Source organism: Lepidochelys kempii, chromosome 1 (genome assembly GCF_965140265.1).
Source record: "Lepidochelys kempii isolate rLepKem1 chromosome 1, rLepKem1.hap2, whole genome shotgun sequence".
Taxonomy (NCBI): Eukaryota; Metazoa; Chordata; order Testudines; family Cheloniidae; genus Lepidochelys; species Lepidochelys kempii.
Genome location: NC_133256.1, coordinates 122,382,429 through 122,405,595, shown reverse-complemented (window position 1 = coordinate 122,405,595; position 23,167 = coordinate 122,382,429). Strand labels below are relative to the sequence as shown.

General features: G+C 45.1%; 1 protein-coding gene across 2 annotated transcripts in view; it reads left to right on the top strand.

The window, feature by feature from the left end:
- Positions 1-22,875, top strand: part of SLC9A7 (solute carrier family 9 member A7) — a 134,708-nt gene extending 111,833 nt beyond the window's left edge. For both annotated transcript variants that reach the window (XM_073353345.1, XM_073353354.1), the window contains 2 exons: positions 6,437-6,542; positions 21,023-22,875. In XM_073353345.1, coding sequence (XP_073209446.1) covers positions 6,437-6,542; positions 21,023-21,271 — 355 coding nt within the window. In that variant the 3' untranslated portion in view covers positions 21,272-22,875. The remainder of the gene's footprint in view (positions 1-6,436; positions 6,543-21,022) is intronic.
- The last annotated feature ends 292 nt before the right edge of the window (positions 22,876-23,167 follow it).

Sequence of the window (23,167 nt, the reverse complement as noted above, 5' to 3'; positions counted from 1 at the left end):
GAAGGTTGGACATATGACCAGGGAAGAGTATAAAAATATTGCTCGGGCATGTAGGAATGTTATCAGGAGGGCCAAATCGCACCTGGAGCTGCAGCTAGCCAGAGATGTCAAGAGTGACAAGAAGGGTTTCTTCAGGTATGTTGGCAACAAGAAGAAAGCCAAGGAAAGTGTGGGCCCCTTACTGAATGAGGGAGGCAACCTAGTGACAGAGGATGTGGAAAAAGCTGATGTACTCAATGCTTTTTTTGCCTCTGTTTTCACTAACAAGGTCAGCTCCCAGACTGCTGCGCTGGGCATCACAAAATGGGGAAGAGATGGCCAGCCCTCTGTGGAGATAGAGGCGGTTAGGGACTATTTAGAAAAGCTGGACGTGCACAAGTCCATGGGGCCGGACGAGTTGCATCCGAGAGTGCTGAAGGAATTGGCGGCTGTGATTGCAGAGCCACTGGCCATTATCTTTGAAAACTCGTGGCGAACCGGGGAAGTCCCGGATGACTGGAAAAAGGCTAATGTAGTGCCAATCTTTAAAAAAGGGAAGAAGGAAGATCCTGGGAACTACAGGCCAGTCAGCCTCACCTCAGTCCCTGGAAAAATCATGGAGCAGGTCCTCAAAGAATCAATCCTGAAGCACTTGCATGAGAGGAAAGTGATCAGGAACAGCCAGCATGGATTCACCAAGGGAAGGTCATGCCTGACTAATCTAATCGCCTTTTATGATGAGATTACTGGTTCTGTGGATGAAGGGAAAGCAGTGGATGTATTGTTTCTTGACTTTAGCAAAGCTTTTGACACGGTCTCCCATAGTATTCTTGTCAGCAAGTTAAGGAAGTATGGGCTGGATGAATGCACTATAAGGTGGGTAGAAAGCTGGCTAAATTGTCGGGCTCAACGGGTAGTGATCAATGGCTCCATGTCTAGTTGGCAGCCGGTATCAAGTGGAGTGCCCCAAGGGTCGGTCCTGGGGCCGGTTTTATTCAATATCTTCATAAATGATCTGGAGGATGGTGTGGATTGCACTCTCAGCAAATTTGCGGATGATACTAAACTGGGAGGAGTGGTAGATACGCTGGAGGGGAGGGATAGGATACAGAAGGACCTAGACCAATTGGAAGATTGGGCCAAAAGGAATCTGATGAGGTTCAATAAGGATAAGTGCAGGGTCCTGCACTTAGGACGGAAGAACCCAATGCACAGCTACAGACTAGGGACCGAATGGCTAGGCAGCAGTTCTGCGGAAAAGGACCTAGGGGTTACAGTGGAGGAGAAGCTGGATATGAGTCAGCAGTGTGCCCTTGTTGCCAAGAAGGCCAATGGCATTTTGGGATGTATAAGTAGGGGCATAGCGAGCAGATCGAGGGACGTGATCGTCCCCCTCTATTCCACATTAGTGAGGCCTCATCTGGAGTACTGTGTCCAGTTTTGGGCCCCACACTTCAAGAAGGATGTGGATAAATTGGAGAGAGTCCAGCGAAGGGCAACAAAAATGATTAGGGGACTGGAACACATGAGTTATGAGGAGAGGCTGAGGGAGCTGGGATTGTTTAGCCTGCAGAAGAGAAGAATGAGGGGGGGTTTGATAGCTGCTTTCAACTACCTGAAAGGGGGTTCCAAAGAGGATGGCTCTAGACTGTTCTCAATGGTAGCAGATGACAGAACGAGGAGTAATGGTCTCAAGTTGCAGTGGGGGAGGTTTAGATTGGATATTAGGAAAAACTTTTTCACTAGGAGGGTGGTGAAACACTGGAATGCGTTACCTAGGGAGCTGGTAGAATCTCCTTCCTTAGAGGTTTTTAAGGTCAGGCTTGACAAAGCCCTGGCTGGGATGATTTAACTGGGAATTGGTCCTGCTTTGAGCAGGGGGTTGGACTAGATGACCTTCTGGGGTCCCTTCCAACCCTGATATTCTATGATTCTATGATAAGTTCAGTCTGACTCCTCCACCCTCCTACTCTAACACTCTGTCCAAGGGGAAGAAGTTAGTGGGGGGGCGGGGAGGAGGAGTGGCACACGCACAGTTAGAGCATGCAGCCGCTTCCACAGAAGCCAGTAGGAGCCTCTGGGAGCCCAGCACTTTTGAAAAATCAGGACGCTTATTTAGGAGCCTAAATATGAACGTAGGAGCCTAACTCTAGGCACTCAGGGTTGGAAAGTCTTAGCCTAGGCTTCTTGACAGCTGTCCCTGTTCTTGGGTCACGTCCAATGTGGAGAATTTATACTGAAGACTGAAAACACACAAGTCAACTCCTGCCCTCCAACATTTGTGCAACCCCAAATTCCTTGTCTGTACCAGATGCAGAATTTGACCCCTATGTGTGTTACACACCTTTCTAAAACACCCTTCACTATACTATTTGTGTGGTCTTGCTTTTCTTCCATGTAAAAGGGATGCCCCACAGTTGGAGCTTAGCTCTCCTGTCTCTCCTCCTTTCCAGTTCCTCTGATAGATGCGCTGGGCACTAGCTATACTTAATAACACAGCAAGTCCATTTTTTAAGCAGAGGGGTGGGGTGAGGGGATGACCCTGTGTCCAGATACATTAAGAAATAGCCAGGATAGCCGTGTGGCTTGCACTTGATTGGGACCTGGGAGACCTAGGTTCAGTTCCTGTTCTGCCACAGATTGCTTGTGTGACCTTGGGCAAGTCACTTAGCCTCTGGGCCTCAGTTCCTGAGCTACAAAACCGGGATAATGGCACTTCCCTTTTGGGTGAGGATAAGAGCCGTACGTGATTTTGAAGTGCTCAGACAATATGGTAGTGGGGCCAAAAGAAGTACCAAAGGATACTTCTACACAGCAATGTAAAGCAGAGTGTTAGTGGGACTCCAGTCAGCTGACCCATGTCAGGAAACTCTGGACTTGAGCAGCTACGCTGCATTTTAACCCTAGGTTAAGGAATTTTCTGACCCGTACTCAAACTTGGGGCATTGGCGTCTACACTGCAGTACACAGACCCGAGTCAAAGTAATCCTGTCCTGGAGTGCCTCGCATACCTTCCCCCCTCAATTTTGACACTCTGGCCCTACAAATGTGTTTATACTGTGAGAAAAATCTACTGCCCACCTTGTTTCCTAACTGTGATGGTGCAATGGATGGGACTCAGGTGCCCATAAGGAGCACCTCAGTACATAATCACAATTAGCTCCTGTGGTGGCTGTCTCAGTAGAATGGCTGCAGTTTCAGAAGGCTTTATACTGATCTGCCATCTAATCTGAGAATTGACTCTCCACCTCTAGGCTGAGTCATGCTGGCAGGGAAATGCCCTTGTGCCCCTATAATTAGGGCATCCATGTCCAGGGCTGTCAAACTATTACCATGAAACTTCGCAATTCTTAATTTTTAAACTAGGCTGTTCAATGAAGGGATTTTTGTTTGGTTGTTCTTTTATTTATTTTTGTCTGTTTTGAAGTTTGACATACAATGAAGGTTTCAGAGGGAAAACAGCCAACCACACACACACCTTGGCTGCTGCTGGCTGCGGAGCGGTGAAGTGCATCCCCAGGGCATAGGGTGCAGTGTGCTCCAGCACCCCCCAGGGACTCCTTATCTCTGCCTCCATCGCACCCTGGAAGGCAGAGCTAGGGGATTCCCAGGAAGCTGTGGGGAAGTTTTGGGGCTGGCTCCCACCCACCACCCTCAAAGTGCACGCTACCTGGGTGCCTCTGCACACGCAGCCGCAGGGAGGGCAGGGAAGGCCCAGGAGCAAGGGACAGAGAACAGAGTGAGACCAACGGCTGGGAGAGGGATGACCCCCAACACCTTGGCAGCCGGGAGCCACCTATCAGCTTTGCTCCCTGCTCCAGGCAAGCTCTGTGCAGCAATGAGAAGGAGCTGGAGCTGTCACCAGCAAGAGAAGAGTAGGAACAGGAAGCGCGCTCAGCCAGGCAGGAGCTGCCTGCAGCGCTGCTCCTCTGCTGCCGGGAACTCTGGGATACATCGGGAGGACTTCTGGGACCCAAGTCAAGCTGAGGCTGCATTCACACAGGAAAGCAATAGGGCTCAGAACCTGTGGTCCAGTGTAACATGGGCTTGGACCCTCCAGCCCTGCAGCGTCCTGGGACTGTAGGTCCGAACCCTATGTTAGCACAATTGGTGTGTGGATGCAAGATAGGTTAGGCTCGAGCCCAGGCTTACATTGATGTATAGACATAACCTAAGGGAGCACAAACACTAATTTGTTGAAATACTTGTAAATGTTTGTAATCCTTGAGAGACAACTTTTCAAGTGGTTGGAGCCTCTGTCAAAGTATCAGTAGGTCAATTTTTAGGCCAAGCTACTTTAATAGTACTGCTACTTAGCATTCTTTTGTGAGACTCGCTGTGAAGAGAGCTGGGAAATAATTCAGAGTATGTGGTAGTGATTAACTGCCTTTTAAGAAGGAAGCAGAGCTGACTAAACTACCCCCTCTCCCTCCTCAAGGTCTGTGCCTTTGTAAACTAGGGTTGGCTGGCAGTGTTTATTTCCTCTTGTGTGCCCCTGGCACAAGCACAGTCCCCAGCAGGTGCAGGAAAGGGAAAAACATTAATTTAGAGCAGCTTTATTTGCTCTATTACAGTTGAATTTTAAATGTAAGAGATCGGCTTTTAATGCACTTGTTTTCTCAGTAGTGACTAGTGGGCTGGGGAAAGATCTTTGCAGGATTTGTGCTGATGAAACATTGGAATTCAGAAATAGAATTTCTTATTGCTATTGGCTTTTTTTAGTTTCACAAAGAGCACGGTTAAAATGTACCCTTTAGCACCCATGATTGGGAAGGGAGCAATAGGTTTCTGGTGGGTACAGATCAGTACAAATGTTACCTGTTTACACTGGGCTCATTTAGAAGCCTGTCACCTCTGAACCCCAGGTTTAAAGTAGTCTCAGGATAGCTCTCTCAATAAATGGTTTCAGAGTAGCAGCCGTGTTAGTCTGTATCCACAAAAAGAGAAGGAAGACTTGTGGCACCTTAGAGACTAACAAATTTTGTTCAAGTGTTTCACAAGTGAAAAGGAGATTCTTCTTCTTTGAGTTATGGTCCCTGTTGTATTCCACTGAGGGGTCCTCCAAATTCGTGACTGTGGAAATGGTGTTATGGACCATGAAATATGGTCTCCCCTGGTCCCCCACCACGCAGCTCTGAAGGGAGAGTAGCAGCTGCTGGCCAGGTGCCCAGCTGTGAAGGCAGCACTGCGCACCAGCAGCTGTAGGGAAGTAAGGGTGGCAATAACATGGTGGGCAGCAGCCACCACTCTCCCAGCACCCCAGCTTCCGGTAGAGCCAGTGCAGAAGTAAGGCTGGCAATACCACGACCCCCTAATAAGCTTGTGACCCCCCCCCCCTTTCGGTCTGGGCGTCTAATTTGAGAAATGCTGTGGAGAAATCACACATTTCGCATGGGTTGGTCACTGCATAAATAGCAAATGTCATGGTTGTGTAACACATCCACAAAATTTGCTATTTATTCCATGACCAACCCGTGAAAATTGTGTGATTTCTCTGTGATTTAAGTAGATCCCTAGTTATATGAATGCGCTCTGCATTTGGAGCCAGAGATTTTGAAAGACAATGTGTCTGTTGGTCCATGCATGCTGCCTGGCTCCATCTCATGGTTTTGTCCCAGGCAGTAAAGGGTAGGGCAGACCAACCACACCCTTGGTTCTTTCTCACCACTGCATGGTCCGAGTCAGAGCCTCTATTGTTCTCTCCGCCCTTGTGATGCATTTTCTAAAACACAGATAAGACTGTTTTTATTCTTGTATATAGTTAGTATTTTTGTTGTTTTTGTTGCCGATTTAAGGAATTTGGGATGCCGTTTTACTGGCCTCCCATTTCTCTCCCCCAGCTCCCACACCCGGGTACTGCATTATGCTGATGATGGCAAGGTTCAAGGGCTGCGCTTCCTGCCCTGGCTCGTTCTCGGTCAGCGACGAGCACCAGCGCTGCCTGGGTTGCTTGGTTCTTTGTGCCATACTAAACTGAGCTACTGTTAGAAATTGTTTGATTGCGGATTGTGGGAGAACGTGTCCGTCCTTCCTGAGCCCCTCTGCAGAATGTCCTTAGCCTGCCAACACAGAAAACTAAAGCGCTTCCAGATGTGAACGCTTTTCTCTTCTGTCCTTTCCAGATGGTGCCCAGATATGGACCCAGCTATTGTTTCATGAATGATTGGGAAGAGAGTAGTCTAGCCCACTGCTGGAAGCATGTGGGAGGCGAAAGGATTCCAACAGGATCATGGGAAAACTCGCTAAAGGAAAAAAGTCTTTTTCCACTTTGGTGTGTTTAAATTTTTTTAAGTCAAAAAAAAAAAAAACTAAACAGATTTTTCTGTTAGTGTAATCAATTTACACAGAGGACTTGAACTGGCTATGCATCAATGACTGGATTGTTTATACTAAAATGTCTTGTTTTCACAATGGTTTTCAAGCATACATCTGTTTTCCTTAATTGTTTTTTTTAAAGTTATTTAAAGCCCATTCTCACCCATAGTGGCCCTCCACTAACCACAACCCTTCCAAGTTGCTGTGGTCTGCTGGCCCGCTGTTTGACTACTCCACAGGTTTATGATGTAAGTATAAGGGCGAAGTATTAACTTCGTTTTTCTACCTACCACTAAAAAATTTTCCTTTACAGGACAAATTACACAACTTAAAAGATGTTGCAAGTGCTGTTTTGTGCTAAGTATGGTAGCAAAAGGTTTGAGACCCAATCCATTGGGCACTATCTTCTGCTGGTATAAATCAGAGTCACTCCAATGCCTTCAGTGGTGCTACACTGACTTACACCAGCTGAGAATTTAGCCTATGATGTTTTCAAGTCATACACAAATAGTATTTACATTTCATGATATTAGGAGACCATGAAGCCCAGTCAACAATCCATCTACTGTTCAATCCCTGAAAAGTATCCCTTCTGGTTTTAAATACAAAATGATTAAGACCAGACCAATATTTCTGTTCATTATTTTTGGGGTTCCATTTTAGTGTCCCTTAGGAGAGCCAAATGATCCACAGACAATCTGCAGAACTTGGTAAAACACTTCCTTCTCCTCATTCCCACGCTTTATTAAGGTTCTATTTAAAAATAATTCATGAATTGTTAATAATTTTTATAGATAGACCAACAGGTCAGTATGCTGCTTTCATAACTTTTAAAATAACCAGCACCTTCTACTGATGCTCTTGCAACAATCTACTCAAGTTGAATTTGCTTAGAACATCTGTTAACGCTTTATAAATGGAACCTTAATATTAAATGTGACCGAATTCAAACTTGCAGGTTCTCCAGTGTTTAAATGTGGGTGTCATGCTATGTACTCTTGATGCAGTCTCTTAAGAACTCTCCTGTTTCTAGTAAAGATTTATAACCCTCCTCCAGAAGTTTTGAAAAACTTTCTTTCATTGTCTCTGCACACGTTAGAAATTCATTTTTCATTTCAAAGTCAAACTTTAGACCTAAAAAAAGTTTGTGAATTCCCATGACACTAATTGCTCTCTGTCAGTAGGTATTAAAAGTGGCATTGTTCCCATCATAAGCATGCCATTGGGAATCTTAAAATAGGTTTTAGGCTGGAAGGCTTCCATCAAACCAATTAGCATGCTGTCAGCAGCCCTTTTATAATTTCATAGATTATTATAGTTCAGCTTCACCTTTTATCCGTTAACTAAGGATTTAACTAGTTGAGCATGCAGGTCTTAGATTTCATTTAGCTCTGTAGTCTGGCTTTATTTTGTACTCTTATTCTTTTACATAATTTAAACTTCCAATTAAAATGTAGCTAGTAGGGCATTTGAATCAGTACAGTTTTTTTGGTTTTCCTCTTGGGGCATTACCCTAATCAGCTGATGATTTACTGTTTAAAAATTGCATCCTCATGAGAGTTTTTGTTATATAATCTGTAGGCCATATTGCTTAGCTGTGTAACTCTTGTACTGTAAAAAGCAATACTGTGAAACTATCACTTTTTCTGTCCTTTTTCTCTTGGGCTATATCTACACTGCTTGCTTCTTTGGTGGCATGTAGTGTACGTACCCGTGTAGCCCCCTCATATGGGTATAAATAGCAGAGTAGACCGTGAGGCACAGCTTAGGTGAGTAAAGACACTCCTGAAAGGCGTGGGTATATACTCGAGTACGTTCTCTACACAGCTCTTTACGCACCCAACCTGTGCTTCCTCATCTATCCTGCTGTTTTTAGCAGCATAGTGTCCCACTGCTAGAGTCTTTCCCGGTTGGCGGAGCCCTTCCCCAGACAGCAGTGGGGAAAGACTCAGCCACCTCCCTGGTGCTGGAGCCTTTCCCAACAGTGGCAAAAGACTAGCAACAGGAAAAGGCTCTCACAGCAGTGAAAGGTTCAGCCTTTCCCCATTGCCTCCCCTCTGCCAGAGCCTTTCACTAACATGTATGCCACACACAGCCATGTGGATGTGGTGTGCTTTTCACTGTTGTACAGTGGTAGGTGGTATAGATGTAGCCTTAGCGTGTTGCTAAATTTAGATTTAGAAAAAACCTAATAACCTTAAGCGTTAGCCACTCTGCCAGATCTCTGAACACCAGAGTTGTTCTATGCTTATCCTTATGCTACAACTTTCAGTAGGTGACTGGTTCTGCGATTGCCATGAAAGCTCTCCAGCTTTTCATACACTTCAAACCAGGGGACATTTTTCTCCCTTCCCTACCAGGTGCAGGGGATTCAGTTGAAACACAGTCCTGTCTGTTGTGGAACAAAGAGATTAGCCTGTAATGCGTATGCTTTTGTGATGGTGCCCTCAGTTTGGCACACTTAAATAGTATAGTTGAGAGGATTAAAGAATAAAATGAACGACTTACTAAAAATGCATTACTAACACAGCCAAAAGAGGAAGTTACTCACCTTGTGCAGTAACTATGGTTCTTCGAGATGTGTGTCCCTATGGGTGCTCCACTTTAGGTGTCTGTGTGCCCCTGCATCTCTAATCAGAGATTTTTGGTAGCAGTGTCCTGTTGAGCCCAAGCATGTGCTCTCCCTCCCTTATGGTCTGCCTTGAGGCTATTTAGCACTGCACAGGCAAACCCCCCTCACTTCCTTCTCTACCACAGAGCCCTATAGAGAACTCCGAAGTAGAGGGGAGGAGGGCGGGTTGTGGAGCACCCACAGGGACACACATCTCTAAGAACCATCATTACTGCACAAGGTGAGTAACTTCCTCTTCTTCTTTGAGTAGTGTCCCTATGGGTGCTCCACTTTAGGTGACTCTGGAGCAGTACCTATCACTGGAGGCTGGGACTTCGGAGCGGAGTCTTTTACTACAGAGAGTACTGTGAAATTGAAGATGCTGTCAGCGGCCAAATCTTCAGTGATCGCATAATGTTCTGCGAAAGTATGGATAGAGGCCCCAATCATTGCTCTATAGATTGGGGAGATAGGAGTATCCCTATGGAATGTGATGGAGGTAGGAACTGATCTCATGGAGTGCGTATGGACAGAAGCAAGTTGCGCCCTTGCTAAGTGATTAATGCAACTAGAGACCCATTTGGATAGTCTTTGAGGAGATATCACTGAGCTTTTGGATCTTTCTGTGGATGAAAGGAAGAATTTAGGGGATTTCCTGAAGTCCTTAGTCCTGTCCTGGTAGAATGCTAATGTCCTTCTAATATCTAGCATATGCACAATTGTCTCCCAGTTGTCACAATGTGGTTTTGGGAAAAAACAGGGAGATGGATCTGTTGATTCATATGGAACGTGCAGAAAAAGTAGGGAGAAACTTGGGATATGGCCTTAGAGGAGTTGTTTGTTGGTTTTTTTGCTTTGTTTTTTTAAAGACCAAGGCCGTGAATGATAGGTGTGCCATCAGAGCCACTATTTCTCCTATATGCGTAGCTGAGGTGATGGCAATTAGAAATGCTGTCGTCATGGACAGGTGTAAGAGAGAACAAGTTGCCCTGGACTCGGAGGGAGGTCTAGTCCAAGCCCTGAGAACTAGATTAAAGTCCCAGGCTGGAGCGGGTGGCAATGCTGTTAAAGAATCTACACGTTAGTGGTTGAGCAAACTTAAAGTGGGAAGCCATTTTCGCCATGAGATGTACCTTAAGGGAGCTGAGTGAGAGTTTAAAATGTAGTGCAAAATCAGAGGGAGGAAAGATGAGGTTGGGTCTGTCCATTTGGAATGGTACAAACTTGGAGTCGTTTCCATTTTGTAGATAGGTATGTGGAGTGGTCAACTTGTGTTTCAGCTTGTCAGAGCATTCTGCTTCTAAGCCTTGGAACAAAGAAAGATCCAAGCCTGGAGGTGGAGGACCCATGGGTTGGGGTGCCACTGTTTTGAGAGAGCGGGTTAGGAATGGGCTGACGTCAGAGGAACAGGAGGGCATGTTGCCATCTGCGTCGGTAAGGGAGCCAGACTTGTCATAGTCAAGCGGGGCAATCACAATAACTCTCACTTTGTTTCGTTGAATTTTCAACAGAACCCTGGATAGGGTAGGAAACTGGGAAAAAACATACAAGTGGGCCCTGCCCGCTGGGAAGATGAGAGCAACTGCCAGTGAATGTTTCCCCAAAGGGTGGCTATATCTTGAAGCACCTGTGAATTCAGTATGCACTCATTGTCGTGAGAAAATTCCAGCTGAGACTGCTGGTTATCCCGTTCTGTATCCCTTGTAGACAGACAGCTGAGATGAGCACATTGTGATAGGTGCATCAATTCCAAAGTTTGAATGCTGTCTTGCAGAGGGAGGGAGATCTGGCAGCTCCTTGGCAGTTTATATAAAACATAAAAGTCACATTAAGTCCATCATAATGTTTGTGTGTTGTTTTTGATGAAAGGCAGAGTTTGTGCACAGGCACTCCTAACAGCCCCTAGCCCCAAAAGAGTGATATGGAAGGTCATTTCTGTGGAAGGCCATTTGTCCTGAACCTTGTTGTTGTGTAGGTGAGCTCCCCAGTATATTAAGGAGACATGTGTCCCAGGGTGGTGAATGTGGGTAGTGAGAAGAATGGTCTCGCTTGTACTGCATCAGGTTGGTGCTGATAAAGTCCAGTCACTGTACCAGGATTAGTATGCCACTACAAAGAAGTGAACCTTGGAGACTACCCTGTGTGCAGCAGTCTGTACCTATAATGATCCTGCCCCAAAGATAAGCAGTAGGAAATCTCCTGTACAATAGTTGTATTGAGATATGGAAGTAGGTACCCTGTAAGTTCAGGGCTAGAAATCAATCTCTTTGCTCTAGAGCTGGTCCTAACTGCTGTGAAGTAAGGTAAGGTGACTTCTGAGTGGTGTGACAGGTGTATAGATGACAGCTGATGCTGTAAGGTATCATTATTCAGGCCCCCGACTAGCTCATCAAAGTGCTTATAAGAGGCAGTTTGAGAGGTCATGGACTGGGGTGCAGACTGTTCTCACTTTTGAGCCCTGGGCCTCTTACACTGTGGCTCATAACAGCACAGAGATGGTGAGCATTGAGAAGATTGTGATCTGTGGTGTGGTTGAGAGGTATATCTTCTCTTCCATTCCACAATGTAGATTCCTAAGCAGTGTAGTGCGGTCCGAGAATCCTTCAGGATGTGGAGAGAAAATCTGTCTTCTCCACAAAGAGTTTGGCCCTTCAAATTGGAAGTCTGTAGCTCTTTGGGCAATCTAGAGAGGTGTAGCGAACAAAAAAAAAAAACAACCCACCTCAGTACCACTGTCATGGAGACTGGGCGGGCAGCTGTAACAGCTACATCCAGTGGTGTCTCTAGGACCGGTCTGGCTATTAACTGACCTTCTCTAAGAATGGTCTGAATCTGTTCTTTTTGTGTTTCCAGTAATGTTTCAGAAACATCCTGGGTTTCCCAAGATTAACAAAATTGTTTTGGCCATGACAGTTTGGTAATTTATGACTCTAAACAGTGTTGTTGATGAATACGCCATCTTGCGAAGCCTGATCATATGGAGTTGACTTGGGATTATGTTGCTTGCTTCATGCATTAACCACATCCACTATGATGGAGTTGGGTTGCGGATGTTGAAAACAAAGTCTGCCTCTTTGGGTAGAGATGTAGGGTTGTTTTTGTTTACACTGTTGGAGGTTGGCTCTGCCAGATGATTTTGGTAGGATCTAGAATCAGTTCATTAATTGCGAGGACAGTTCTAGATGAGAAGGTAGTGTGCAGAATTTCCACCAACTTGTGATGTGTATCTGCCACCTCCTGTAAGGGAATCTGCAGCTCATCTGCCAGCTTCTTGGTAAGATCCAGAAAGTTCTTAAATCTTCACCTAGTGATGAGGGGTGGGCAGCACAGTCTCATCTGGGAGAGATGAGGAGAAGTGTGCTGAAGAGGTAGCCCCTCTTCAGGTGTTTTTTCTTCCTCTTCCCCCTTCTTTCCTGTTCTGAAAAAAGCTTTCTCCTGTCCTGGCTCAGGTGGTCTCCTGCCCTAGCTTAGGTGCCAGGTTGTAGCAAACCATCTGGTGGACTCTCCTTGAGAGACACCGGAGATGGTCACGCCATGTGTGTATATACCCGAAGAGTTACAATATGGCCTTGGGAGGGAGAGGCAGGAAGGCAGGCATGGGCGGTTGGCATGATGGAATTGGGGATGACCCTTGTAGTGTGGTGGTGGGCCACCTTGAGGGGCCAGGGAATGATCTCCTCCTGGCCAGTGTCAGATTCGTCAGTGGGTAAGGGTGCTGCGGACTGGGGTACTGGCAGTATACAACCCAGTGCTCAGAGCAATTCTGGGTGCCGGGATGTGCTCGATACCAGGGTCCTGGTACCAAGTAATGGGGATTGTGGTTCTTACCTTGGAGACCTGATTGGGGATCAGAGCTCATGCAGAACCATGGGTTCATTTGGTACCACAGAGGAGGGTCCATGGTATATTGTCAGTACCGATAGTTGGGCAGAGCACTCCCTAAATGAGTTTTGCCCAGTACAAAAAGCCACTTTTTTAGAGACGGTATGGTAATTGTCTCTCCCTGGGTATTGAGGCCACAGGTCTCCAGAGTATCAGAGCACCTGTGTTACCATGGGCTCATCCGGAACCCCAGAGGAGTGTCTGTAGTCGGTATCAATAGTTGGGAAGGTGCAGAATATTTCCTAGATGGGAGTTTTGTTGCATCTGGTACCAAGGGGTTTCTCTATGCTGCTCTTTTAGAGATGGTACGGTAACTGCCCTCTCGGTGCAGTAGTTGCCCAGAGTAGAACTCCGAGCAGCACAGAGCTTACAGAAGCCCCTTGTGGGTGCCGAGCGGGGCAGAGCTCAGAGCAGGGCAGAGCTCGCAGCAGGAGGTTCCTCTGCTGATATTGTCCTACCAAGGTGGTTGCTCTGGGGAGTCCCACTGGCTGGCCAGCTACTCGGGGGTCGGTGCCAAGATGGCCACACTGGGGAACACCCCTCTGGCTGGCCAGTTGCTCGGAGGAGCCTTTCCAGGGGGAGTCTGCTGGTGGCTTCTCTCTCTCTCTCTCTCTCTCTCTCCTCCTCTTCTCCACTCGACCCCTTTTGGAAGTGAAGGCTCCGGGGATGATTGGGGTCAACACCCACCAGAGTCCCCTGCAGACTGAAGTGTTTTCTCTATAGGGAGGAATTTTTACTTCAGCTCCCAGCTCCTGTGAGGCTGCAGTTTTAGGTGTGGCAGGTAAAGCACTTCTGTGAGGGTCTCCCAGGCACAGTGTGTGTCTGGCCATTACAGGAACTGACTCCTGGCAGGACAGGAACCGCTTGGAGCAGAGAGAGCCAGGCAAGCCCCTGGGCAGGGGGTTGTCATCCTCTAGCAGGGAGGAATATGCAGAGGAATATCCTCTTTACCTTTGTTTTTTATTTAACACTGAAAAAGGAAATAATTATGAGTCTACTAGATGCCTGGGGGGGGGGGCATGCCCCCAGACAGGGAAAGAAAGTGAAGTTCTTTTCCTTTTTCTCTCTTCTTTTTAAACCAAAGGAATAAAATAAAATAAAACACTAGCCTGAGTACTTTTAGGGAGAATGAAGGTAACAAAACAAACACTACTCATGCTAATGACACAAATAAGGAAGGTTTCAAAATAGCAGCCGTGTTAGTCTGTATCCACAAAAAGAAAAGGAGTACTTGTGGCACCTTAGAGACTAACAAATTTACTTGAGCATAAGCTTTCGTGAGCTACAGCTCACGTCATCCGATGAATTTGTTAGTCTCTAAGGTGCCACAAGTAACTCCTTTTCTTTTTACAGATAAGGAAGGGACAACTGCTCGTTCAGTCAGAGGCCAAAGGCGGTAGAGAAGGAAGTTGGGGCCCGGGCGGGGGGGGGGGGGCGAAGAGGTTCATCCATGTAGTGCTAAATAGCAAGGCAGACCAGGAGGGAGGGAGAGCACATGCGGGGCTCAACAGGACGCTGCTACCAAAAATCTCCAATTAGAGGTGCAGGGGCGCACAGACACCTAAAGTGGAGCACCCATAGGGACACCACTTGAAGAAGAAACTTAGTTCCAAAAGGAAGAAATAAAGCTACTTATTAAAATGATGTCCAGTTTTCAGATCTCCTGTAGGCCTTTGCCTGAGGAGATCATGATCTGCAGGTTGTGGTGAGAAGAGGGTGCACGAGCACATTGCTTTACCCTTCAACCTTTTTGTCGGTATTCCTTCTCTGAAGTAATGGGCAGCCAGTGCCAATGTTCCCTCTCATTTTTTTACATCCATGTGCAGAATGAATTTTGTTATGCCTCCATATTGGTGCGCAATGTGTGGCCGGGGTGGGCCCAAGGGGTTCGGACTGTGGGAGGAGGAGTGTGGGAGGAGGCTCAGGGCTGGGGTAGAGGGTTGGGCTGTGAGTGGAGGGGGTGGGGCCGGGGATGAGGGGTTTGGCGTGCAGGCTGCCCTGGGGCTGCGGTGGGGAGAGAGGACTCCACGCAGCAGCCTGGAGTCAAGGGAGAGGTGCCTCTCCCCTGGCCGCGGCATCTCTGAGGCTGGGGCCGGGGGAGAGGCACCTCTCCCCACCTGCGTGGTCCTTGATAGGTGTAGCTTAGAGGGAATTTAAGCAGCCTCCGCTTTCCATAGCTGGTTTTAAAATTACCTTGCTATTTTCACATTGTGGATGCTTCCCCTTGTGCTCTGGATGCGTTTTAATTAGATAAGGGATAGAATACCTTGCAGGGAGTCAAGCAACCCCATTTGTATGTAGAATGCAAATAATGGCTTCCAACTTCGATATTTACCATCCTCCTTACCAATTGAATTCAAGTGGCTTGTGTGTGAGGTGCTGAGTCAGCATACCTTGGTATATAGAGTGGGATATTTTTCAAAAGCAGTCAACATTGGCTTACTTCTGCTCCCACTGAAGTTCTCCCATTGACTCCAGTGAAGGAGAGGTAAGCCAACACTGAGTGCTTCTGGAAATCCCACCCAGAAACTTTAATCCTTACTTCCTCAAATGCAGGTTTACTAACACAAATGGGAATAATGGAACAAATTGTAATTTTAAAAGAACTTTGTCATACCTCCCACACTGAAGCTGATTATTTAAAAAAAAAAATAACCCACACAATAACCCTGGTATTTGCCTTTTAAGTCTTTAAAGATATCCGTATAGAAGTTTATATTTGCTGTTATTTTAAACTGGTTGATCCTACCAAATCTTTCTTCTTCTATTTGGAAACACAGCTGTGTGCTATTGTCTGCTTGTCCTAATGAAGCTACATTTCATCAAAGTTTTTCTGTTAACAGCTTGCTTGATTGGGCACTCATACTTTTGATGTCTGGATGTTAAGGACAGAGCATTGCTGGCATAAAACCAGCAGAGGGAGCTAAATTACTTTTCAGGGTAGTGAAAACCTGGCAATAGGTTTTTACTACAGCTGGTCAAACGTTTTCACATTTCAAAATTTGGAAAGTCTCTTTTCTTTGAAATTTTGACAAACAGGAATAAAATTATGCAGAAATTCTCAGTTTCTTACCCTCCATGTTTTTATTGGCTTGTTTTTATGCCAAACTTGCATGCATTTGCTCCATGATGGTGTACAGAATTTTGCTTAATTATTTAATAGCAATCTTTAAGACAGAGTGCATTCCTCACCAAATTTAAGGTAGCACAGATTTTTGTGCTCATACTACTTGATATTGTTTGTTACAGTTGAAAACATTGCATCAGAAGTGGTCATTTAAATTACACATACTGTCTGTGCTGGTAAAAAGTGGTGATAGTAGTTACAATTAAACTGCAGCTGTTGGTACAAAAACCATATGAACCGTACCATGTATACGTCTTTTGCACTCCCAGGTCTTTTCTAGTAGATAGCAGAGATGATTGCCTGTGTAATTAATTATCTTAAATAGGTTCTAATCTTTTAACCACTAGTAACCCCAGCGCTCTTTCCCAGGAGTGTGATAATCTTAAGAGCCAAGTTTTACTGTGACTTACTGCCTGTGAAATTCATTGAAGTGAATGCATTGTAGTGTATAGATCAGGGCAGAATTGGGTCGTGTGTGTGTGTAACTGACAAATTGAATGAATTAACAGTGAAGTAAAATATGTATTTCTTGAGTGAATTCAAACTGCTCCTTTCACAGAATGATAGGGGATTGTAGAGGCCAATTTAGAGTTATTCTTGGAAGAATTTCAAGTCCCTAGGGATCCACTTGGATACGTTTCCCATCTTTCTCAAAAGAATTCTTCATGTTGCCTGGGACCCTTCTCAAGCACAGTAGGTTCATTCACACATCCTTTCTGCCTGGGAATATGCAATCACGGATTTACATATTAAACATAATTGTTAGAGTACATATTCTGTGAAAACAAGTTTCATAATTTGTGAAGCAACTTCCATAGAAGTTGGATTGTTCCAAAAAAAAACCCATAAAATAAATAGCCTGTTGGTTGCAAATGCTAATCAAAGAGGTGGGATAAATACAAGTCTCTTGGGTTATAAAAGGCTGTGCTTCTTGAATATGTGGCAAAAACTCATTTGTTTGCCCTAAAATTGATCACATTTATAAGTTCATAAGTATGGTCTTATGGCAAAATCATAGGATGGCAGCCAGGATCAATGTAGGAACTGCCATGCAGGATCAGATACACATGGTCCACCTAGTCAGTCTCCAGCAGTGGCCAACACCAGATGCTTCAGAGGAAGATGCAAGAAGCTTTATAGTAGACAATTTTGTGAAATGATGTATTGTTTTCTTCACAATCCTCCTCATTTATTGGTCAATATAAGCATATATATACCTTCTGAAAATCTATTTTACTCTGTTCAGTCTAATTGAATGTTCTTATTCAGACAAACATCAAGTTCTTCTATATTAAACTTTGATACTTTAGTCTTAAATCTTCTGTCTTGGGGTGAGGCAGACTCTGGGCGGCACTTACCTTGGGGGCTCCCTGAAGCAGCAACATCCCCCTCATTCAGGTCATAGGCAGAGGCATGGCCAGGCAGCTCTGCGTGCTGCTTCTGCCTGCAGGCACCATCCCCGCAGCTCCCGTTGGCCACGGTTCCCGGCCAATGGAAACTGAGAAGCCAGCACTCTGGGCGGAGGCAGTATGCAGAGCTGCCAGCCACACCTCCACCTAGCAGCTGAGTGAGGGAGATGTCACCGCTTCTGGGGAGCCCCCCACGTAAGTGCTGCCCAGAGCCCGCCTCACCCCATCCCATGCCCCTGCCCCCTCCCACACCCAAACTCTGCTGCTGGGGTGGGGAGGGGCATGGTGGCCCAAGACTGCCCCAGCAGTGGCCATGCGCCTGGCACAGGGGCTGCCTGAGCTGCCCCAGCTGCTGCAGAAGTCATGGAAAGTCACAGAATCCGTGACCTCCATGACCATCTCGCAGCCTTAATTCTACAACATGGTAAATAGGAGTGTCTGGCTTACCTCACCTAAACAATTAATTAATTAATCACATCCTTCTCCAGTCCTGACTAACCTATGTTTTATATCATCTGTGGATTTTGCTACCTCACCATTCACCTGGGCTAGTAGACCATTCTCCATCTAATCTGTTTTTTAGTGGAAAATTGGATTTTCAGCTAGATGAAGTTTTCAGCGTAGTCTCTTCCTGTAGAAAATTTTGGTATTTCAATTAACAATGGAGCCACAATACAACAGTCCTGTGCTCCCATTCTCCTCTCCATTCAGGGCTCTCTTGCTGAACTACACCTCACATGATTACGGTTAAGGTTTTGTCATGGTTATTTTTAATAAGTCACTGACAGGTCACGGGCAATAAACAAAATTCATGGAAACCCGGGACCTGTCCGGGCAGGGGAGGACTGACAGCTCGAGCCCCGCCGTGCAACTGAAACCAAAGAAGTCAAAGGTCTGTTAGTCATGGAATCTGGGACCTCCGTGATGAAATCATATCCTCCTTACACATGATGCACTACAGGCCATGACTTCTATAACACATCACCTCCCTTCACCAGAAGTGGAGAAAGTGGTGCCTGATAGGAGATGTAGTCTAATAGCCTAGCCTACAGTGGAGAATGGGAGCATAAGACACTTGAACTACAACTTCCATGAGGCACTGTGGTTCCAGTCTGAAAGAATTACTACTTTCTCTCTTCGTAGTGATCAGCAGAGGTGTATCATAGGAGTCCCTGGTCATAGTGCATCATGGAAAATGTAGTCTGTCAGAGAGCCCAGCCCATAGCGGAGAATGAGAGAATGACATCTGAATTACAAATGCCATGAGACACCACAGCACCATTTAAATCAAAATATTTGTTTTTCAGCTGAAATATTTCACCAAAATATCAATTTTCTACAGAAATTTCATGCGGGGGGAAATTTGGTTTTATGTTTAAAAAAAATAAAATCCATTTTGAGGGGGTGCATGGGGTGGGGGAGGTTGCTGTTTTCTGACCAGCTGTACTGTTCACTCTTTTCCCATATCATATTGAACACTGGTTTCAACAAAGAACTTTGTGGTCCTTTGACCCATTTTTCTGCATTGGAAATTAGCCATTATTCCTACTTTCTGTTTTCCCTAGCAGATCGTTGCATCTCACCCCATGATGGCTGAGTGTATTCATAGCCTCTTGTGAATCGGTTTCTTAAAGGATTTATGGAAGTCAAAAGAACTAGAAGTTTATCTGAGCTGCTATCATGATCTCTTGGTTTTTTTTTATATCAGTTAAATTAATTTACCTTGTGCTCAAGTAGGCTATACTGGCTTAATTCTCAGGATTTCCTTCAGTGCTCTTTCACTCACTCACTCACTCACTCACACACTAACACACACATGCCCAGCTTTCCAGACTGGTAGCTGGTTTTAATATGTTCATATTTTTGTTACTGGGTCACCTCATTCTTAAATTTCTTTAAGAACTCCTCTTGGATGTACAGCATCTGGTGCTGGTGACTTGTTAATTTTTATCAGTTTGCACATACCTCTTTTGACACTCCCTCCCCCTGCTTGCCCCAATCCTCAACAGAGCCTGGAGTAAGTATCTCTATCTTTTGTGGTGTTAAGGAAAAGTTAGTATATGTGCATATGTGACTTCATTTTGGTTTGGGGTCCACCATTGTCTAAAAGGAAACGCATCATGCACCAGGAGGAGTGTTCCTTAAATACTGCATTCCTGTGAAACCCCCCCCTTGTTTCCAGCCTGTCTCGACTCCCGGTTTCTGTTCTTTGTCTGTTCCTAACTCCCTGCCTCCTGGCCTTGATGCGAGCCTCCCATCCTGATAAGAAAGGCTACTGGTGCATTGCTTTAGGACCATGTTGTGTAGCTGAAGTAATGGTTTAGCACGGGGGATGCACTTAGCAGGGATAGGTGGTAGATAAGGGAAGGGTTTATCTATTGGCTAAGGTTTCCGATGCATAAGGGCAACATGCTTTGCCAAAAGGTATATAATCTCTGTATAACCTGCATTCGGGGTCCCCTCCTGATTAGCAGGGGGGCACCATGCTCGAGCGTAATAAACTTAGTATCTTCGGGAACTCTGCAGTTGTGGACTTTGTTCGTGTGCCTTAGCCTAAACTCAAACTGTGTGTGACCTATCAGGTATAATTCGCAGCAGTTCTTGTGCGTGTCCTATCAGGTATAATTCGCAGCAGTTTGTGTGCGTGACCAATTAGGTATAATTCGTAACAGTGATAATGACTGATTCCTGTGTAATGTTGAACAAGTCACTTCACATGTTCGCATTTGTATCTGTAAAATGGGGATAGTAGTACTTACCTATCAAATGGGTTGTGAAGCTTAATATTTGTAAGTGCTGTGTTGTTGTTCATTTTCCTTGGTAATCTTGGCTTGCTGTTTTTCTTTAGACTTGATACCCCACTTCATAATTTAGCATATTGGCTAACAAAAAATTAGCCTAGATTTTTAGACTCTTGTACTATTAGTTTTCTTTCATAATTCTATTTTGCAGTGACTCTTCAGTGCTAAGAACCAACCATATTTGCTCCAGGACTCAGGTTTTTAAACTTCAAAAAACCTACATTTATAGCAGTAGCTTTACAGGGAACAGTAAGGTGATGTTTAACCACTTGGTTTAAAGTTTTAGCTTTTACTTACTTAGGCTAGACTTTCAGAATTTAGTAGTTCAGGTTTTTCTAATGTATCTTGGCTGTTAACCAGAGGTGAAAGTAAGCCAGTACGGCATACTGGCAAGAGCCAGTGCACTGTACTGGGGCAGCCCGGCTTCCCCAGGTGGCAATTTAAAGGGCCTTGATGCTATTTAAAGGGCCCAGGGTTCCCCTGCTTCTACGGCCCCAGCCCTTTAAATAGCCGCCAGAGCCCCACCGCTTCCCCAGGGCTCTGGCGGCTAATTTAAAAAACTGGGGCAGTAGAAGCAGGGGAACCCCGGGCCCTTTAAATAGCCCCCGGAGCCCCAGGCTGCTGCTGCTACCCCAGTGGGGGAGGAGGGCACACTTACCTTACAAGGTGGGCTGGGGCTGGCTCTGACCCCCTCAGCCCTGCCCCCTTCTGCCCTAGGCCCCGCCTCTTCCGGGGGCCAGAGCTGGCCCCAAGGTACAGGTAAGTCACTCCACTGACTTTCACCCCTGCTGTTAACTCTTATGTATTGACTGGTAAGTGTAGATCCCTTCGTTCAGCTATTTTAAGACAATGAAAAGAGAATATTAACCAAGTGTTATTGGATGCTCTTTTGTTTCAGAATCAGGAGCAGCTTCGAGAGGAGGATTCAGATTTTATTCTGAATGATGGTGACCTCACTCTGACATATGGTGATACGACAATAACTGCTAATGGCTCTTCTGGCTCCCGCACTGCTACCACTAGCCTCGATGGCAGGAAAACAAAAAGTAGTTCAGAGGAGGCATTGGAACATGAGCTGGGAATGGGAGACCACGAAGTTACAAGCAGGGGCACCCGACTAGTATTTCCTTTGGAAGACAATGCATGACTACTGCCTCAGTAAAAATACAGCTGTTGCCCTGTGGATGGATCAAGGAAGACTGCAGGCCCCAGCGTCACTTGAGGTGGGAATGTTGCTTACTGAATTGAACTAACCTGTCTGTCTATAAGTGGTTTTACTAACGTCTGAAGACACCAACCTTGACTTTTTTTTCCCCCCCCCCAAGATGCTGACAGTGAGTTTTTAAATGTCTAAACTAGAGAAATGGGAAAATTGGTCAGTCTCTTCTCACAAAACTACTGAATCTAAGTAGATTAGCATGCTGCAATTCTCTCTTGTTCTGTTGCAGCACCTTTCTGAGAAGAGGTATGTGAAAATGTTACCCAGCAGAACCAAGCTAATTCAGGCTGGGTGGAGTTCTAGTTTGGCTTGGGAATAAGGGAGGGGAAACCCAAACAAAAGTCTAGTTATTCTGAGACTTTAAGGAATGGGTGCATGTCTGATTTTCAGCAGGTCCAGTGTTCAGTTGCTCTCTAGAAAACTTGAAACTCTGTATAAAGGGGAACAGTATGTACTAGGAGTACAGGTGCATGAATGCAACACTTTTCTGGGATTTGTTACTGTACGACAAACTGCATTGAATTACTTCAGGAAAAAGGGAAAACAGCACAACTTCCTCATTGGCAACATATAATAGGGACAGTTTAGAATAATTCAGTATTTAGGGAGGCAGTGAATGCTGTTTAGCCCCTTAGCTTTGGGCAACATGAGTATTACTATTCACATATCTTCTAGCACATCACAAGAGAAAACTTCTTAGTGTCCAAGACTGAAATGATTGACTTAATGATTGACCCTTATCTAGGCTCTGTAATTTAAAAAAACCACTTGTTCTCTCATTAGGTTAGTAAAAACCAGATGAAGGAAGCTGGAACCCTATTTTTTTGATGGAGATAGAGCAGATAGTGATATTACTTGCAGTGAAGCTAGAAAACAGTATTGAACAGAATATGGAACCTTGTGGTTTCATACTGAGACGGGAAGTATCCCTGGAATCTGCTTCGATTGCCTGTTAGGTGGGATGGCTTAAACTGCAAATGTTTTTACTTAAAATGGGGAAGACAAAACTATAAATCTAACCATTTGTGGTTATTACATCTGAAGAAAGGTGTTTCTATTCATTCTCTTTTGTAGAGTACGTGTGGACTTTCAGCAGGGCACTGCACAATATATAAACTGTGCAAGTGGCATACAAACTATAGTCCCATCTGAAATGTGAAAAGGGAAAATGTCTTTGCCTAGTACTTAGCCCATATTCATGTAGACTTGCTTTAACTTATTGCTTAAGGCTTTTTAATTCCCAGCTCAGTAGCTATTAGGGACCTCTGGTGTATTAAAGCAAATAATTGAAATCTATTACCTCCTAAACAGAAGCTCAGCTACTGAAAGCATGCTTTAAAATGGTGTAAAGTTATACTTTCATGTCTCAAAAGGGTTTAGAAAATGTTATTTTTTTTAAACTGGCATTTTGTGGCCCACTATTAAAATGTAATGTAATATCCGTTTGCTAAAGTGCATTTTTTTTTTAAATTTGCCACTTCAGTTTGTTTCTTTCCCATAAACTTATGTATGAATAAAAATCCATTCTGGTTTTTCGTTAAGTGACCGGTTCAACTAAACAACAGGCTAACTTTAAACTTACAAGTTCCAACTGCACAGCAGCTCTTAAATTGTCTAGTTTGGTTTATTTTAACTACAGTGATCTACCTCCTACTTCTTTCCTCTTGAAGACAAATTATTGATCTGAAAGAATCAAATTAATGACAATGCATCATGGGGCAAGACAGTAAGATTTCTAAAGCTAGACCTGCCACTTCTGTGGCAGAATTGGAAAGGTTATACAGTCCATCTGTTCCCTTCTTGAGTAGTTCAGAGATGAAAAGT